General features: G+C 36.6%; 1 protein-coding gene and 1 long non-coding RNA gene across 8 annotated transcripts in view; one reads left to right on the top strand and one right to left on the bottom strand.

Moving 5' to 3' along the window:
- The window catches only part of ntrk2a (neurotrophic tyrosine kinase, receptor, type 2a), a 92989-nt gene extending 74155 nt beyond the window's left edge, over positions 1-18834 (bottom strand). For 5 of the 7 annotated variants that reach the window (NM_001366554.3, NM_001441817.2, NM_001441819.2 and 2 more), the window contains 7 exon segments: positions 986-1124; positions 3684-3820; positions 10743-10885; positions 13438-13506; positions 13667-13738; positions 13830-13904; positions 18488-18834. In NM_001366554.3, coding sequence (NP_001353483.1) covers positions 986-1124; positions 3684-3820; positions 10743-10885; positions 13438-13506; positions 13667-13738; positions 13830-13904; positions 18488-18678 — 826 coding nt within the window. In that variant the 5' untranslated portion in view covers positions 18679-18834. 7 annotated transcript variants of the gene reach the window in all.
- LOC147842882 (uncharacterized) overlaps positions 1-19230 on the top strand; it is a 797275-nt gene that overhangs the window by 605800 nt on the left and 172245 nt on the right. The gene's annotated exons all lie outside the window — the stretch shown is intronic.

The following is a 19230-nucleotide window of genomic DNA, read 5'->3' as shown; positions in this document are numbered from 1 at the left end:
CCAATGAGCTCCATTGACTTTCTATTGCGGAGGTGTCTCCTTGTCATTTCTGAATAATAATAATAAAACAACAACGTTTAAACGTTACTAAGACAAAATGTAAAGTAGACAAGTTATAAAATTTAGAACCAAGTGTTTCAAATCTGTCGACCCCCCAAAAAACGAGTGTTTACAGACATCTTAGTAGAGCGCAACGTCTAACATTGGGTAGGTGGGGGTTGGGGGGTGTTGTTGTGTGACAGGTTGTGCAACGAACAAAATTTTAAAACCTAGAACTAAGTTTTTACAAGCTTCCGAAGCATAAAAATCAGCCTTTAATGAGACAAAAGAGAATATGCAACAGTTCCTGTCACCGTTTTTGTTTCCTCAAGTAGGCGGAGCCTTAGCTCTCGAATGTGAGATGTTGATTGGTCAGCTCTGATTGGTCAGATGACTCTTCTCTGCTCTGATTGGTCAAATGGCTCTGCTCTGATTGGTCAGAAAGCTGTGCTCTGATTGGTCAAATGGCTCTGCTCTGATTGGTCAGAAAGCTGTGCTCTGATTAGTCAGGTGACTCTGCTCTGATTAGTCAGATGACTCTGCTCTGATTGGTCAAATTACATTGCTCTGATTGGTCAGATGGCTGTGCTCTGATTGGTCAAATGACATTGCTCTGATTTGTCAGATGACTCTGCTCTGATTGGTCAAATGATTCTGCTCTGATTGGTCAAATGGCTCTGATCTGATTGGTCAGATGGCTGTGCTCTGATTGGTCAGATGACTCTGCTCTGATTGCTCTACTTTTAAGTCTTTAAACGCTCATTAAACTTTATATTTTGTCACATAACAACTTTTAGAAATCGTTTGCTTTTTTTTCCATTCGTTAAAAATTACAAGTAGGCACCTTCACACAATACAAAGTCAATGGAATGGTTTGGATTGTTCCCCCTCCCCAGTAGGCGTGGATCTCTAGAATGTTCTTATGTTGTGTCTCTTGATAACTTACACAATATGTCCAGCTCCACAGAGGCCTCGGATTCTCCCACCATGTTATCCGATCTGCAGGTGATTCTGCATTTGTTGTCCAGGGAGGAGACGTTCGTCAGTTTGAGCTGCGACCTTGATATCTGACCTGAGCCTTCCTCCTGCGAGTGTAAGTTACAGCAAGGCCAATGTCATTTCTATTTAAAGTCAACACGCAATCCCACCCCACCGTATTTACTTTCATAATGCATATTGTGGAGGATTCGTTACGGTTGCACGTTATTCCAAAGAGAGAGAAAAATATGTTTTTAATCAAAATGAAATCACTGTTGGCGTCATTTCGGCGGATGACCAGCTGCATAATGTTGACAGAGTAATGTTGTTTTTGAGAATATCCTGTTACGCCACATTAAGAAAATGGTTTGCAAATGGGAATTTAGATTGACTTTAGGGTGTTTCTACATTGTTCCATTAATCAAAGTCTTAAAATTGGTTTTAAAAAGTTCATATTTAGTTTGTTATCATCTATTATATTCATTTATTAATCTTCCTTAAGCTTAGTTCTTTTATTCATCAGGGGTCCCCACAGCGGAATGAACCGACAATTCTAGCATATGATTGTGTTACCCACTGCGCCACCATGCAGCCCACTATATGCAACTAGTCAATAGGTCAATTGATAATATCTTCTTTTGAGTTCAACAGAAGAAAGAAACTGATAAAGGCTTAAAAACATATGAGGAAGAGTAAATGATAAGGTCTTTTTAATTTTTAGGTGAACTAACCCTTTACTGGTGAATCTAAAGGACTGATAATAATAAGATGAGGTCTCTTGATCTTCTTCTGACCCTTCTGAGCTGTATATTATATTGTTAAAAACTATATTCTGAAACTAAAACTGATTTTTTTTCTGCAAAAATCTTGAGCAAAAAAAATCCAAATGACAACAGATGGGCTTTGGTCTCAGTTTGTCAATAATCCACTCTCAAACCTTGTTAAAACCTCATTAGCATGTAAGACTAACCTTTAATACAAACGTTAAAGTGCCCCATTATGATAATTTCTCATTTTCTTAGGAAGGGCTCCTAAAAAAGGTTTCCATCTATCCATGGTCAGAACACTTTACGTTTCTCTAATATCCACAGCATATGGGGTATTTTTCTCAGAGTCTGAAAAGGGTTTCTGAGAGCCTACACTGCTCTGATTGGTCAAATGACTCTGCTCTGATTGGTTAGATAATTCTACTTTGCTCTGATTGGTCAGATGAGTCTACTTTGCACTTATTGCTCAGATGAGTCTGCTCAGAATGGTCAAATGACTACTCTGATTGGTCAGATGACTCTGCTCTGATTGGTCAGATGACTCTGCTCTGATTGGTCAGATGACTCTTCTCTGCTCTGGTTGGTCAAATGGCTCTTCTCTGATTGGTCAGATGACTCTGCTCTGATTGGTCAGATGACTCTTTTCTGCTCTGATTGGTCAGATGACTCTGCTCTGACTGGTCAGATGACTCTGCTCTGACTGGTCAGATGACTCTGCTCTGATTAGTCAGATGACTCTGCTCTGATTGGTCAGATGACGGTGCTCTGATTGGTCAGATGACTCTGCTCTGATTGGTCAGATGACGGTGCTCTGATTGGTCAGATGACCAATCTGCTCTGATTGGTCAAATAACTCTGCTCTGATTATTCAGATGGCTCTTTTCTGATTAGTCAGATGACTCAGCTCTAATTGGTCAGATGACTACTCTGCTCTGATTTGTCGGATGACTCTGTTCTGATTAATCAGATGACTCTGCTTTGATTGGACAGATGATTCTACGCTGCTCTGATTGGTCAGATGACTACTCTGCTCTAAATGGTCAAATGACTCTGCTCTGATTAGTCAGATGACTCTGCTCTGATTGGTCAGATGATTCTACTCTGCTCTGATTGGTCAGATATCTCTACTCTGCTCTTATTAGTAAGACGACTCAGCTCTAATTAGTCAGATGACTCTGCTCTGATTGGTCAGATGACTCTTCTCTGATTGGTCAGATGATTCTACTCTGCTCTTATTAGTCAGACGACTCAGCTCTGATTGATCAGGTGACTGCTGTGCTTTTATTGCTCAGATGACTCTGCTCTGATTGGTCAGATGACTCTTCTCTGCTCTGATTGGTCAGATGACTCTGCTCTGATTGGTCAGATGGCTCTGCTCTGATTGGCCAGATTACCCTCCTGTGCTTAGATTGGTCGCATGATTATACTCTACTCTGATTGGTCAGATGACTCTAGTCTGCTCTGATTGGTTAGATTGTCCAGTCTGTATTGATTTGTCCCACAATAACACACAAATGTCTGACGTTTATCAGAATTGTGTAACAAAATGTACACTAATGCTGTGAAATTGCTCCTTTACCCACTATTCACTATTCCCTGCATTAGTCCACTACTATGGTCCACTTAAAGGAGTGAATGACTGAATTCGAGCATGTTTTGGTCAGACGCTGTGATAGTTATTTAACACTTAGTGTGTTGTCATGTCAAACAAACTATTTCAGGCTCACAAAAAAAAGTAAATAGCGCCCTCTAGTGGATTTGTCATTTGAAATGTGCAATGAAACATATTTTACATTCTGTACAAAATGCGGGTACATTTTTCTAATAAGGGGACACTTGTGGGAAGACCTGACAAACCTAATACTAATATATATTTGAACGGACATTGAGAGGAATTACCTTGAGCGCTGAATTTAGCTTGCAGGTGGTCCAGGTGAGATTTGGAGTGGGCATTCCTGAGGTGTTGCAGGTCAGTGTCACATTTAACCCTTTCTTCATGGTCACGTTTGTGGGCGTGAGAGTCACAGTGGGGAGGACTACAAAGACAACACAGCACAAAACAGAACTATTATACACTAGTTACCAATGAAGAAATACATTTCAGTCAAAAAGCATATGAAATCATATATCGATAAGTATATCGTTTATTTTATCTAGCATTTTATCTAACTGAAAACGTTGAACCTGACCTGACTACATATTGCTTCTGCTGAAGTCTGAGTCCCAGTTAGAAATATTAGCATAATGCAGTCAATAAGCCTATGCAAGGAATGAAGGCAAGACTTCAGTGAATTGTGGTGTTGCTGTCATGTCATAGAGAAACTGGTCAATTCGCTTGAACACACCACTCAATATGCAATCAAACTGACAGAATCTCTGATAAGATACCGTTCAGTACGATATGATATATGATACGATGCGATACGATATAATATGATATGAAATATGATATATGATATTCGATAGGAGACGATGCGGTACAATACGATACAGTATGATTTATGATATATATTATTTGATATACGATAAGGTATGATACATAATATGAGATACGACACAATACGTTATGACATAATATATGAGATACGATATGATATGACTTGATATACGATACTATATGATATGATATATGATATGATATATGACATACGTTATAAGTTGACGCGATGCAATATATGATATGATATATGATACGATACGATACAATATACAGTATATGATATACGTATACGATACGATATATAAGGAATGAGATACGATACAATATGACATGATAAACAATACGATACAATATGATATATAATATACGAAACAATGCATAATGATATATGATATACTATACTATGCAATATGATATATAATATACGATACGATGCAATATGATATATAATATACTATACTATGCAATATGATATATAATATACTATACTATGCAATATGATATATAATATACGATATGATGCAATATGATTTATAATATACGATACGAAGCAATATGATATATAATATACGATATGATGCAATATGATATATAATATACGATATGATGCAATATGATATATAATATACGATATGATGCAATATGATATATAATATACGATACGATGCAATATGATATATAATATACGATACGATGCAATATGATATATAATATACGATATGATGCAATATGATATATAATATACGATACGATGCAATATGATATATAATATACGATACGATGCAATATGATATATAATATACGATATGATGCAATATGATATATAATATACGATATGATGCAATATGATATATAATATACGATATGATGCAATATGATATATAATATACGATACGATGCAATATGATATATAATATACGATATGATGCAATATGATATATAATATACGATACGAAGCAATATGATATATAATATACGATATGATGCAATATGATATATAATATACGATATGATGCAATATGATATATAATATACGATACGATGCAATATGATATATAATTTACGATATGATGCAATATGATACATAATATACGATATGATGCAATATGATACATAATATACGATATGATGCAATATGATATATAATATACGATATGATGCAATATGATACATAATATACGATACGATGCAATATGATATATAATATACGATGCGATGCAATATGATATATAATATACGATACGATGCAATATGATATATAATATACGATACGAAGCAATATGATATATAATATACGATACGATGCAATATGATATATAATATACGATACGATGCAATATGATATATGATATACGATACGTTATGATCAGATATGATATAATACAATGCGATATGATGGTGGTTAGCACTGTCGCCTTACAGCAAGAAGGTCGCTGGTTTGAGTCCCAGCTGGGACAGTTGGCATTTCTGTATGGTGTTTGCATGTTCTCCCTATGGTTATGTGGGTTTCCAAAGACATGCGCTATAAGTGAATTGGATAAACTAAACTGGTTTTCCAGTGATGGGTTGCGGCTGGAAGGGCACCCGCTGTGTAAAACATATGTTGGAATAGTTGGCGGTTCATTCAGCTGTGGTAACCTCTGTAATAGAAACTAAGCCGGAGGAAAATAAATGATATGATATGATATGATATGATATGATATGATATGATATGATATGATATGATATGATGGTGGCACGGTGGCACGGTGGCTCAGTGGTTAGCACTGTCGCCTCACAGCAAGAAGGTCGCTGGTTTGACTCCTGGCTGGGTAAGTTGGTCCAAAGACATGCAATATAGTAGAATTGAATGAACTAAAATTGGCCGTAGTGTATGAGTCTGTGAATGAGTGTGTATGGGTGTTTCTCAGTACAGGGTTGCAGCTGGAAGGGCATCCGCTGAGTAAAACATATGCTGGAATAGTTGGCAGGTTATTCTGCTGTGGCGACCTCTAAAATAGAGACTAAGCCGATGGATGATGTGATATATGATATGATATGATATGATATGATATGATATGATATGATATGATATGATATGATATGATATGATAATATATGATGTGTCTTCTATCTCCACTCTTTTGCCTCAGCCTCCAGGTCCATTGGTGTCCCACAGTCCCATATGCTCTGAGCCTTCGCCCAGGGCTCTTCTGTCATCCGCTCTATCCCCTGGGTGTCATTAGCCAAAGCTTCTCTCTCCATTGACACCTCCAAAGGCTCCCATTCTAGCTGTGCTCTGGATTCTTGCCATCACAACCCTGGCTTTTCCTACTGGTTTTAGTTCCTGCGTGTTTTGGTTACTCTCTCTGGTATAAGTTCATGTCTTTCATCCTTCAGCATACATTTGTTTTCCTCTTAAACTCCTCCTCAAACTGCAAAAAAGTTTTTGTCATGTTTCTAATTAAATATGTCAAGCAGTTTCTAGAAAAGTAAAAACTATTGTTTTGTTTTCAGAAATGCTGTGTTTTCAGAAATTATTTTCCATGTTTTAAGGTAAATGTCACTTCGCTCACTATATATGTTCACATTACTAGTACCAGGTTGGCCCAGCTTTTGCTTTCAGAACTGCCTTAATTCTTCATGGTGTAGATTCAACAAGATCCTGGAAATATTCCTCAGAGATTTTGGTCCATATTGACATGATGGCATCATGCAGTTGCTGTAGATTTGTTGGCTGAACATCCATGAAGCGAATCTCCCGTTCCCCCACAACACAAAGGTGCTCTATTGGACTGAAATCTGGTGGCTGTGGAGGCCATTTGAGTACAGTGAACTCATTGTCATGTTCAAGAAACCAGTCTGAGATGATTCGTGCTTCATGACATGGTGGGTTATCCTGCTGGAAGTAGCCATCAGAAGAACTGTGGTCATAAATGGATGGACATGGTCAGCAACAATACTCAGGTAGGTTGTGGCATTGACACTTTGCTCAATTGGTACTAATGAGCCCAAAGTGTGCCAAGAAAATATCCCCCACACCATTACACCACCACCACTAGCCTAAACCATTGATACAAGGCAGGATAGATCCATGCTTTCATGTCCTTGACGGCAAATTCTGCCCCTACCATCTGAATGTCGCTGCAGAAATCGAGACTCATCAGACCAGGCAATGTTCTTCAATTGTCTATTGTCAAATTTTGGTGAGCCTGTGAATTGTAGTCTCAGTTTCCTGTTCTTGGCTGACAGGAGCGGCACCTGGTGTGAACTTCTGCTGCTGTAGCCCATCCGCCTCAAGGTTGGACATTGTGCGTTCATAAATGCACCTCTGCAGACCTCGGTTGTAGCGAGTGGCTATTTGAGTTACTATTGCCTTTCTATCAGCTGGAACCTGTCTGGCCATTCTCCTCTGACCTCTGGCATCAACAAGGCATTTGCGCCCACAGATCTGCCGCCCACTGGATATTTTCTCTTTTTTGCACCATTCTCTGTAAACCCTAGAGATGGTTGTGCATGAAAATCCCAGTAGATCAGCAGTTTCTGAAATACTTAGATTAGCCCTGCTGGCACCAACAACCATGCCACATTCAAAGTCAATTAAATCTCCTTTCTTCCCCATTCTGATGCTCGGTTTGACCTGCAGCAGATCGTCTTGACCATGTCTACATTCCTAAATGCATTGAGTTGCTGCCCTGTGGTTGGTTGATTAGAAATTTGCATTAACAAGTATTATATATTAATATATATACACTCACAGGCCACTTTATTAGGTACACCTATATATATATATATATATATATATATATATATATATATATATATATATATATATATATATATATATATATATATATTCAGCTGATTGTATCCATGAATGTATTTTGTAAATTAAAATGATTATTAGACTGATTCTGATAGTTCTGTTTATATTTTTTCATAATTTCATATTTTTTATTTTTTTATTATTGTAAATTGTTCTAGCAATATTTAATTCTTCAAGTAAGTTTTTAGTTCTTTAATTCATTTTTTTATTGTATGTTTACTCAAAAATAAAACTCAAAAATAAAAAAAAGAGTGTATATTTTATTAAATTTGATCTCAGAAATCGAACAATTTCTTCATCTGAATCACAGGAATGCCATTCTAGTCTGCTGGTGCTCTCGCTAAATTAAAGGCCAAAGAGTGCAGTCAGCACTGGCTCCTTCTGTCGTGAATCAGATCTCTATCTCTGTGTGCTACCATCTGCAGCAGTTTACATCCTTATCATCATGTCTCTGGTATTGTATATTTGCTACTCCAGGCCACAGAGATCATTTTAAAGGGGACCTATTATGCAAAAATCACTTTTATAAAGGGTTTAAATACTGTTGTACGACAACAGTTTGTGAATATAGCCAGCCTCTAATAGTAAAATTGAATTAATTATATTTTAATCACACTTGATAAAATCAGTCTGCAGAAACACTTTGATTGACATTCTCCCTTGGTACGTGTCATCAAAGGGGGAAAGCCCCACCCATTAGTGACAATCTCTCCCTCAGTAGCATAAACAGCCCTAAGTGAAAAGCAGCCGCCCGCCATTAGAGCTTTGAATCTGCTGCAATGGTGATGCAGAGGCGTTTATAGCTCCACCCTCTTTTCAAAAAAAATATTTCTCATTTGAATTTAAAGCGACACCACTATTTATAATTATAATAATTATAATATAATTCAGTAAAACGAATGCTAGAACCGTATGAGCACCGGCAAGAGTTTTCATTTGAGCTATAACTTGTACATGTGTCATATGAAAAATATGAAAATTAACCATCGTTCAACCACTTAAGGCTGTCTCGTGCAATGCTAGCACTTCAAATCTTATAGCGAAAGTCGATGACATCACGGAGTTTAACTGGTTAATGCACTTGACAGATTTCATTCATTCATTTTCCTTCTGCTGTTTCCCTGGTTTGATCACAGCAGAATGAACCGCCACTTACTTGACAGATGTATATATTTTTTTAATTTTAGGTAGTTAGTGTAATGTGTTTTATGTTTGGTAAAATAATTTCTAGTTTCATCTTTGGAATTTTCCAATAGGTGGATTTAGAGGTTTTTGCATAAAAAGCACTAGTGGATTTAGATGTTTTTAACGCAAAAGAAAATCTACCTTGTTAAAAACCGAATAATTGTCTGAAGTGACATTTTTGAAAAAAGGTATTGTATTTACTACCTAATAACCTTAACATTTAATATATAATGAAACTTCTAAACCTAATCAGAGGAGCCTGATAGAAATTGCTCATTTACAAGAAAGGAGGTCTGATGGATTTAGAGCAGGGGTGGCCAACCCTGTTCCTGGAGATCTACCTTCCTGCAGATTTCAGTTGCAACCCTTATCAAACACACCTGTCTGTAATTATCAAGTGGATTTCAGGTCCTAATTAATTGGTTCAGGTGGGTTTGATCAGGGTAGGAGCTAAACTGTACAGGAACAGGATTGAGCACCCCTGATTTAGAGGGTTTTGCATCTGAACTCTTCAAATGATGGTGAGATATATTTCAGATTGAGCACCACCAGCTTGTTTTTCTTGATAAACCTTCCTTTTCTAGTATACAAGTGATTTTACCACAGTTAATTTGCCACTATAGCTGGTCCCGAAATCATGGTTAAGATAAAACAATTCAGTGGAGCAGCTCATTTTCTTTCATGTTACAAAAGTGGAAGGAAAAGCAGCATTTGGCCTAAATCCAGCAGAAGAGTCTTAGAGCTAAATGTCTCAGTGTTTTGCATTCTGGGGATCCCCCTGTCTGTCTCTATTTTCCCTTTTCCTCTCTCTCTGTCTCTCTCGTCCTCTCTTCCTCCCTCGAGGGCCTTCTGCTGTGGTATTGCTTAAAATAGGCCTGGCTGGAGGCTTATCTCTGGATCAATAAGTATCCACGTCTCAAGCCACAGCCATAAAACGATGGACAAATCACATCTTACCAAACACACCAGCGCAAACGTCAGTCTTAAATCCTATATTAGCTCTGTTCTGAGTAAACCATGGGAATTTTGTCTGTGATTCTTAGTTATCCAGGTCAGAGTTCATTATTTTACTTCATTCTTTCAAAATCTTTCATTCATTTTCCTTTGGTTTAGTCTCTATTTCAGGGGTTGCCACGGAGGAATGTATGGAGATATGTATTACGCAGTGGATGCCCTTCCAGCTGCAACCCAGTACTGGAAAACATCCATACACACTCATTCACACACATACACTACGGCCAATTTAGCTTATTTAATCCACCTATAGCACATGTCTTTGGACTTTGGGGGAAACCGGAGCACCCGGAGGAAACCCACACCAACATGGGGAGAACATGCAAACACCTCACAGAAAAACCTCCTGGTCCAGCCAGGACTCGAACCAGTGACCTTCTTGCTGTGAGGTGACAGTGCTAACAACTTAGCCACTTGCTTAAAATCTCCTGATCTTAAAAGTAAAATGAGCGTTCTCCTAATATGACGGGAGGGCATGTGTCTGTGTGTGTTTAAAGTCTGATCCAGCTCTTACCGCAGTCGGGCAGCGTGAGTGTCGCCAGCGCTCTCCTCTTTCCTCCCTCCTCCACACACAGCAGCTCTTCTGCCTCCTCCACCCGCCACTGCTTCAGCCACATGTTGTCACACAAGCACTGCAGAGGATTGCCTGCCAGCAGCCTGCAAATATATGACCACATACAAGTCTATTAGGACAGAGCCCTGAGACATGCTGTATTCATTCATTCATTCATTCATTCATTTTCCTTCTGCTTATAGTATCTGCGCATCTATAACAACGTACAAAACAAAAACAAACAAAAAAGCATCATGAAACAAAACCCAAAACAAAACAAAACACTCAACCCCACCCCACACCACCCAACAAAACTCGACTCAACTCATAAAACAGATAAAACAAAACTCAAGTCAACGCAACCCTCAACCCCACCAAAACAAAACAAAACAAAACAAAACAAAACAAAACAAAACAAAACAAAACAAAACAAAACAAAACAAAACAAAACAAAACAAAACAAAACAAAACAAAACAAAACAAAACAAAACAAAACAAAACAAAACAAAACACTCAACCCCACACAACAAAACTCGACTTAACTCAGCTCAACAAGTCAAGTCAAGAAAGCAAGGCAAAACAAAACAAATCAAAACAAAGAAGACTCAGCTCAACTAAACACAACACAACACATCACTCAACAAAACTTAAAACAACACAGCACAACACAAAATAAAACCCAAATCAACTCAACAAAACTCAACTCAACACAACACAAAACAAAACCAGAATCAACGCAACTCAACAAAACATAACACAAAACAACACAACACAAAATAAAACCCAAATCAACTCAACAAACCTCAACTCAACACAACACAACACAAAACAAAACCAGAATCAACGCAACTCAACAAAACTTAACACAAAACAACACAACACAAAATAATACCCAAATCAACTCAACAAAACTCAACTCAACACAAAACAAAACCAGAATCAACTCAACAAAACTCAACTCAACACAAAACAAAACCAGAATCAACTCAACAAAACTCAACACAACACAAAACAAAACCAGAATCAACTCAACTCAACAAAACTCAACACAACACAACACAACACAATACTCAACTCAACACAGCAAAACACAACACAATACAACACACAAATTAACTTAACACAACTCAACAAAACACAACCCAACACAATATTGAACACAACACAAAACCCAAATCAGCTTAACTCAACAACACGCTCAACTTAACAAAACTCAACACAACACAAAACTCAACTAAAACCAAACCAAACCAACCCAAATCAACTCAACTAAACACTCAACTCAACAAAATTCAAAATAAATTAACAAAACACAGCACAACACAACACAATACTAACACAACAGAAAAGTAAACTCAACACAACCCAACCCAAGTCAACTCAATTCAACCCAAACCAAGTCAACACAACACAAAATTCAACTAAACACAACCCAACTTAAGTCAATTCAACTCAATTCAACCCAACCAAAAACAAGTGAACCCAACTCAACTCAACACAACACAAAATTCAGCTCAACACAACCAAACCCAACCCAAGTCAACTCAACTCAACATGCAACAAAAAAAAAACTCAACAAAACACAATACTTAACTCAACACAAAACAACACAAAACTCAACTCAGCTCAAATAAACTCAATTTAACCCAATATTTGACTCAATAAAACACAATACAACACAAAACCCAACCCAAGTCAACTCAACTCAATTCAACTCAACATGCAACTAAAAAAAAACAAAACTCAACAAAACACAATACTTAACACAAAACATCACAAAACTCAACTCAACTCAAATGGACTCAACTCTCAACTCAACTCGACTCGACTCAATTCAACTCAACATTTGACTCAACAAAACAAAACACAATACTTAACACAAAACATCACAAAACTCAACTCAACTCAAATAGACTCAACTCTCAACTCAACTCGACTCGACTCAATTCAACTCAACATTTGACTCAACAAAACAAAACACAATACTCAAGACAAAACAACACAAAACTCAACTCAACTCAAATGGACTCAACTCTCAACTCAACTTAACTCGACTCGACTCGACTCGACTCGACTCAATTCAACTCAACATTTGACTCAACAAAACAAAACACAATACTCAACACAAAACAACACAAAACTCAACCCAACCCAAGTCAACTCAACTCAATTCAACTCAACATTCAACTCAACAAAACAAAACTCAACAAAACACAATACTCAATACAAAACAAAACAACACAAAGCTCAACTCAACCCAACCTAAGTCCACTCAGCTCAGCTCAACTCAACTCGATTCAACTCAACACTCAACTCAACAAAACTCAACACAGCGCAAAACTCAACTCAACCCAAGTCAAGTCAAGTCAAGTCATGTCATGTCATGTCATGTCATGTCATGTCATGTCAACTAATTTCAACTCAACACAACATTACACAAAACTCAAGTTAACAAGTCAAGTCAACAAAGCAAAGCAAGGTAAAACAAAACAAAACAAATCAAAATAAACAAAACTGAACTCAAAACAAAGCACAGAACTATTTATTTTCTGTTTTTGATTGGTTTTACTCATGCAAAGGCTGACACATACATGTAACAGACAAATCAGTTGGACATTAAAAAAAGCTTAGATAACTAAAATCGTAAAAAACTCACAGATATGAGATGTTTAAATGACGAAACGTCCTCCAGGATAGTTTGGACAGATTGTTCTCCTTGAGATTCCTGTAGAAAAAGGCAATCATCAGCACTAAAAAAAATTAAATATGTTATAAAACAAACTAAATTACAAGAGTAATTCATTTCTAAAACATTTCTAAAACTTTTTAAACACCCAAAACAACCAAACGTGGACCTCCAGCTCCTCCCCAACTAAACCACTCACAGATATTGTAGTTTCGGGTTGCTCTGGAAGGCCAGCCTGGCAATGTATGCCAGCTTGGTGTTTATGACGGTTCTGTAGGAAAAGACAAACAATGAGGTCAAACGTTTCCATCTCACAGCTTATAAAGAGAATAAAAAACAATGATCCACAGTTTAGTACTTACAGGTTTCTGAGGCTGCGGTAAAATTCGAGATCTCTTTCATTAATGGACGTGAAACTAATTTGATTTGCAATGTATCTGTAAACAACAACAACAACAACAACATTACTAAGGGTACATTTCAAAGCAATAATAAAATTAAACATTTTTAAAGAGAAAATAAATACTAAGATTTATTATCATCGTCATTATTATTTTTTTATTATTATTTTATTATTATTATTATTATTATTATCATTATTATAATTTTTATAATTTTTTATTATTATTATTATTATCGTCATTATTATTTTTATTGTATTATTATCATTATCATTATTATTATCATTATTATAATTTTTTATTATTATTATTATTATTATTATTATCATTATTATCATCCTTATTATAATTTTTTATTATTATTTTATTATTATTGTTATTATTATTATTATCATCGTTATTATGATTTTTTTATTATTATTATTACTATCATTATTATTTTTTATTAGTTTTATTATTATCATTGTCATTATTATTATTATTTTTATCATTTTTTATTATTTAATTATTATTATTATCATTGTCATTATTATTATTATTTTATTATTATTATTATTATCATTTTTGCAATTATTATTTTATTATTATCATCATCATCATCATCATCATCATTATTATTATTATTATTATTATTATTATTATTATTACTATTATCTACATTTGCGTAGGTTTCCTCTGGGTGCTCCGGTTTCCCTCACAGTCCAAAGACATGTGGTACAGGTGAATTGGGTAGGCTAAATTGTACGTAGTGAATGAGTGTGTGTGTGGATGTTTCTCAGAGATGGGTTGCAGCTGAAAGGGCATCTGCTGTGTAAAAACTTGCTGGATAAGTTGCCGGTTTATTCCGCTTTGGTGACCCCGGATTAATGAAGGAACTAAGCTGAAAAGAAAATGAATGAATATTATTATTATTTTTATTTTATTATTATTATTATTACAGTTTTTCTTGTTTTCTTTGACCTGGTTTAAGAAACTACAGGATCCACTCCATTTCCCTCATCACTATCACAGCAGAGCAGAAGACATGCCTTGAAAATGTGTAAACTCTGTCTCATTGAATTGACACATTTCCCCCAACATTTTTCAAAACAGTTAACACAGATGTCATTCAAGCAGTCCAAACTCCATTGTTTTAACTATGGTATCCAAACAGAAACCATCTATTTCTAACTATTAGAAACTACTAAGATTAGTATGAAATCTCCGAAGTACTGAATCTCTAAAGCATTGGTTTGACACTCCTTCAAATAGCAATCAGTCCGCAAACCTTATAAAAACAGAGGGAGGTCTGGCTATGTCTTAGGGCATACTCACACTATGCTATCCGAACCTTGCCCAGGTCTGTTTCCCGGATCATTTGAAAAGTGAGCGCAAGCCCCTGAATGCACGACAGCTGCACCTTCAGCAAACCTCCTAATAGCTGCAGCACGAGGACTTTATGATTGTTTATGAGCGTCAAAAGTGGCTGCGTGTCACTGCATCTCAAACGATTTAATACAATATAACGATGTAAAGAAATCTCCACTGTGCTGAGCGAAAGCGCCTGAACAGCGCATCATCGATGACGTAAGGCCCGAATGCCATGTGATGGTAATGTTACGAGTAGTTTTGTGTAGGCTTGTGTGTGGTGTTTCTCTCTCGCTCTATCTCTCTCTCTATTTCTCTCGCTCTCTCTCTCTTTCTCGCTCTAAGTATTCGCAGGTGCAGCGGATAACATTGGGACGGATCATGAATGGCGCTTGGATTGGCGGCGGCTATAAAAACCTGCAGAGAACATGGGTTCGATGGCTCCCCGCTCTCTCTCGATTCCCCGTTTGTGCTCAGTGGAGACTAGCGATCAAATGAGTGTTTGCTTCTATCTCTTTGTGGCATTATGTGAGATGCCGATGTGTTGTTGTTCATATTTAACCGGCGATTGAGGCCCGGTTTTCTGTCTCCCTGTCGGGCTTGGAGCATGCAGGGAGGTTTGGTGCCTTATTTGTTATTTTCGTTTTCTCCTGCGTTTGTTAGTAGGGAGGTAAGTTTTCTGTATTTGATTTTATTTGTTTTCTAGGGAAGTTTAATCTAATTTGGTTTATTGTCATTTATTTTGGCTGAACCCCTCCTGATGTTATTTTTGCTCCTTATTTCTGTAAATAAATCATATTTTCTTGTTAATTCTCAGTGGTTGTGTTTTTGGTGTATATTTTGGGGAGAGAGAACTCGGGGGCACCAGGGATTATATTTTTAATCCCTGTTATTTTGTTACGTTTTGGTTAAATCTCTTTTTGATTAAGGATTTCTAATTTAATTTGTAACAGTAATTATGTCATCATTAACCTGCAGGCTGCATTCTGCTTATTGGGCTGCAAGAAAATAAAGAAAAAGAGTGGAGTGGTCAAATAAATACATAAATAAATGAAAAAAAGTGTGACTGCTGAGAGTGCAAGCAGCTATAGGACACCAGGCCAAAAAACGGACCGGGGGTGCTCCTGATTAGCCAGTCCGGGCCTAATTTACAGTGTTTTATTACTGTTTTGTTCTTTACAGTAACAGCATTTCAGTTTTCAGCCACAGTTTGATGTCATGAATTCAACATTCTGGATCCAGTTCTTTGCAAAAAGGCAAATTTGACAGCCCAAATAGAAAGACAACAAACGGCATGGGCTACAACGACAAGCAAAGATGCACTGATTCACACTGAGTTCTGCATTTTGTTGTCTATTGATTAAAAGAGCTCATATACTTGTTTGCAAGTTGTGTTGTTTGAAAGTAAAATTAGCTTTTGTTGCGTATTTTACAGTTTTTTTATGATTGCTTACACACTAAAGTTTAACTTTTGCCACAACAAGCGAAACCGTACACTCAAGGAGCAAAGCACAAGGCTAGATCAGTAAGCACATAGTCAGCTTCATACTTTTTGCAAAACATTACACAGATTGATTTGCAAATCACTAAACATGCTTGTTTGCATTTGACACAGAAATTTTTCATGATGGAATTTCCTTGCAATTTCAAAGCAAAGACTGATGCCAATTGGTTAAGCACAGCCATCAGATGTGCAGGCACACTGGTGCAAAACTGTAGACACACCAATCAGCTGGAACCACAATAAAAGGCAATAGCTATAAACTATTAGTCTTCAATAAATACTTCACAGTAGCATAGCTATAAACTATTAGTCTTCAATAAATGTTTACAGTAGCATAGCTATAAACTATTAGTCTTCATTGAATATGTTTACAGTAGCATAGCTATAAACTATTAGTCTTCATTGAATATGTTTACAGTAGCATAGCTATAAACTATTAGTCTTCAATAAATACGTTTACAGTAGCATAGCTATAAACTATTAGTCTTCAATAAATACGTTTACAGTAGCATAGCTATAAACTATTAGTCTTTAATAAATACGTTTACAGTAGCATAGCTATAAACTATCAGTCTTTAATAAATACGTTTACAGTAACATAGCTATAAACTATTAGTCTTTAATAAATACGTTTACAGTAGCATAACTATAAACTATAAGTCTACAATAAATACGTTTACAGTAGCATAGCTATAAACTATTAGTCTACAATAAATACGTTTACAGTAGCATAGCTATAAACTATTACTATTCATTAAATGCGTTTACAGCATAGCTATAAACTATTAGTCTTGATTAATCATTTACAGTGTAGCGATATAATGAATATAGGGATTCAGTACTGTATATAAAATCAACAAAGGCATAACAGTAAAAAGCAAAGCTTGTGCATCCTAGAGGATAATATTTAGATCATTTTAGAGTTGATTTGTTTTTTTTATATCAAATGGTGTCAGCGTTTAATTTATTTAAGTGTTTACAGTGTATCCAAATTACTGAAAATATGGATCCAGTGCTGTATATAAAATCAACAAAGGCATAACAATAAAGAACAAAGCTTGTGTATCATAGGGAATAATATTTAGATAATTTTAGAGTTGATTTGTGTTTTTAATCTCAAATTGTGTCAGTGTTTAATTCATTTAAGTGTTTACAGTGTATCCGAATAACTGAAAATATGCATTCAGTACTGTATATAAAATCAACAAAGGCATAACTGTAAAAAGCAAAGCTTGTGCATCATAGGGAATAATATTTAGACAATTTTAGAGTTGATATGTATATTTTTATCTCAAATGGTGTCAGTGTTTAATTCATTTAAGTGTTTACAGTGTATCCGAATTACTGAAAATATGGATTCAGTACTGTATATAAAATCAACAAACTGTGAAAAACAAAACTTTTACCATTTTTACATTAAAAGTTATTTTAAAAAATATAATAAAATAAATAAAGTGCTAATTGCAAAAAACAGAGTCTTGTGCAATAAGCAGGATGTTTTTCTGAACATTTTGCTACTGGTTTTATTGTATAATTTCGTTGAATTGTTTAATTGGTCTTTTTTATCGATTAAGCCTTGTGCAACATAAAGGACACATAATTATACCTATCTGAGATATTTTTGGCTCAAACTATAGCAGGGGCAAATAATTTAATTGGTTTGAAATCGAATTTCTAATGAATGTCAAACTTTACCGCGGTTAAAAAACCGGAGTAAATCCAATGTATCGCTTTTGTTTCAGTGTATATGACCCCCAGCATGACTTACATGTCAGTGACGTTCTCCATGTCCGCCTCGGACTCCAGCTTGGGGAAAGCCATAATACTGCGCTCCGCGTCCACGCAGGAGATCCGCAAACCCGTGCACGTGCAGAGCTCCGGACAAGCGGTCGCGGGCCTCCAGAGCGCGAGCAGCATCACCGCCCAACCGAACCCGCAGCCCGCCATGCCGAAGCTCATCCCCGGGTCCTCACCTCCAGATTTAACGACCCCCGAAAAAAACCCGGAGTCTGGAGACGCGCAGAGCCGGAGCAGAAAAAGCAACAGCGAGTGACCGTATATTCCTACAGAACGAATGCCCGAGATGCTGCGCTGAATGACGCTCGGATGCGGACTGAAGACGCGCTCTGGAGACGCGCTGGATGATGCGCGCGTCTGAGGGGAGGAGACGAGCAGGACACATCAATCAATCCTTCACTCACTCACACGCGTTATTGACCGCCTGACAACATCCTTACACTGATCAAGGCTTTCTTTATAGTGTATCAGTGCTGTGAGGATGCTTTTTTGAGAATCTCGTGGTTACTAATTAGCACTGATCATGTGGTTTAGGTAGAGTTGTTGTTGTGTTTGCTGCTTCGTGAGGTGAACGGTTATTTGAATGCATGTATATGGAGGAATGAGTTGCGCTCGTTGTTTTTCTGTGTGTGTTTGTGTGGAACTGACTCACTCGTCGTCGGAGAATAACGTTCAGGTTCGAAGGCAGAAAAATTGACTACAGCTAAAATGACG

The sequence above is a fragment of the Danio rerio genome, chromosome 8 (assembly GCF_052040795.2).
Source record: "Danio rerio strain M-AB ecotype USA chromosome 8, GRCz13ab, whole genome shotgun sequence".
Taxonomy (NCBI): Eukaryota; Metazoa; Chordata; class Actinopteri; order Cypriniformes; family Danionidae; genus Danio; species Danio rerio.
Note: the sequence above shows the minus strand (reverse complement) of the source record. Positions and strands in the feature narration are given on the sequence as shown.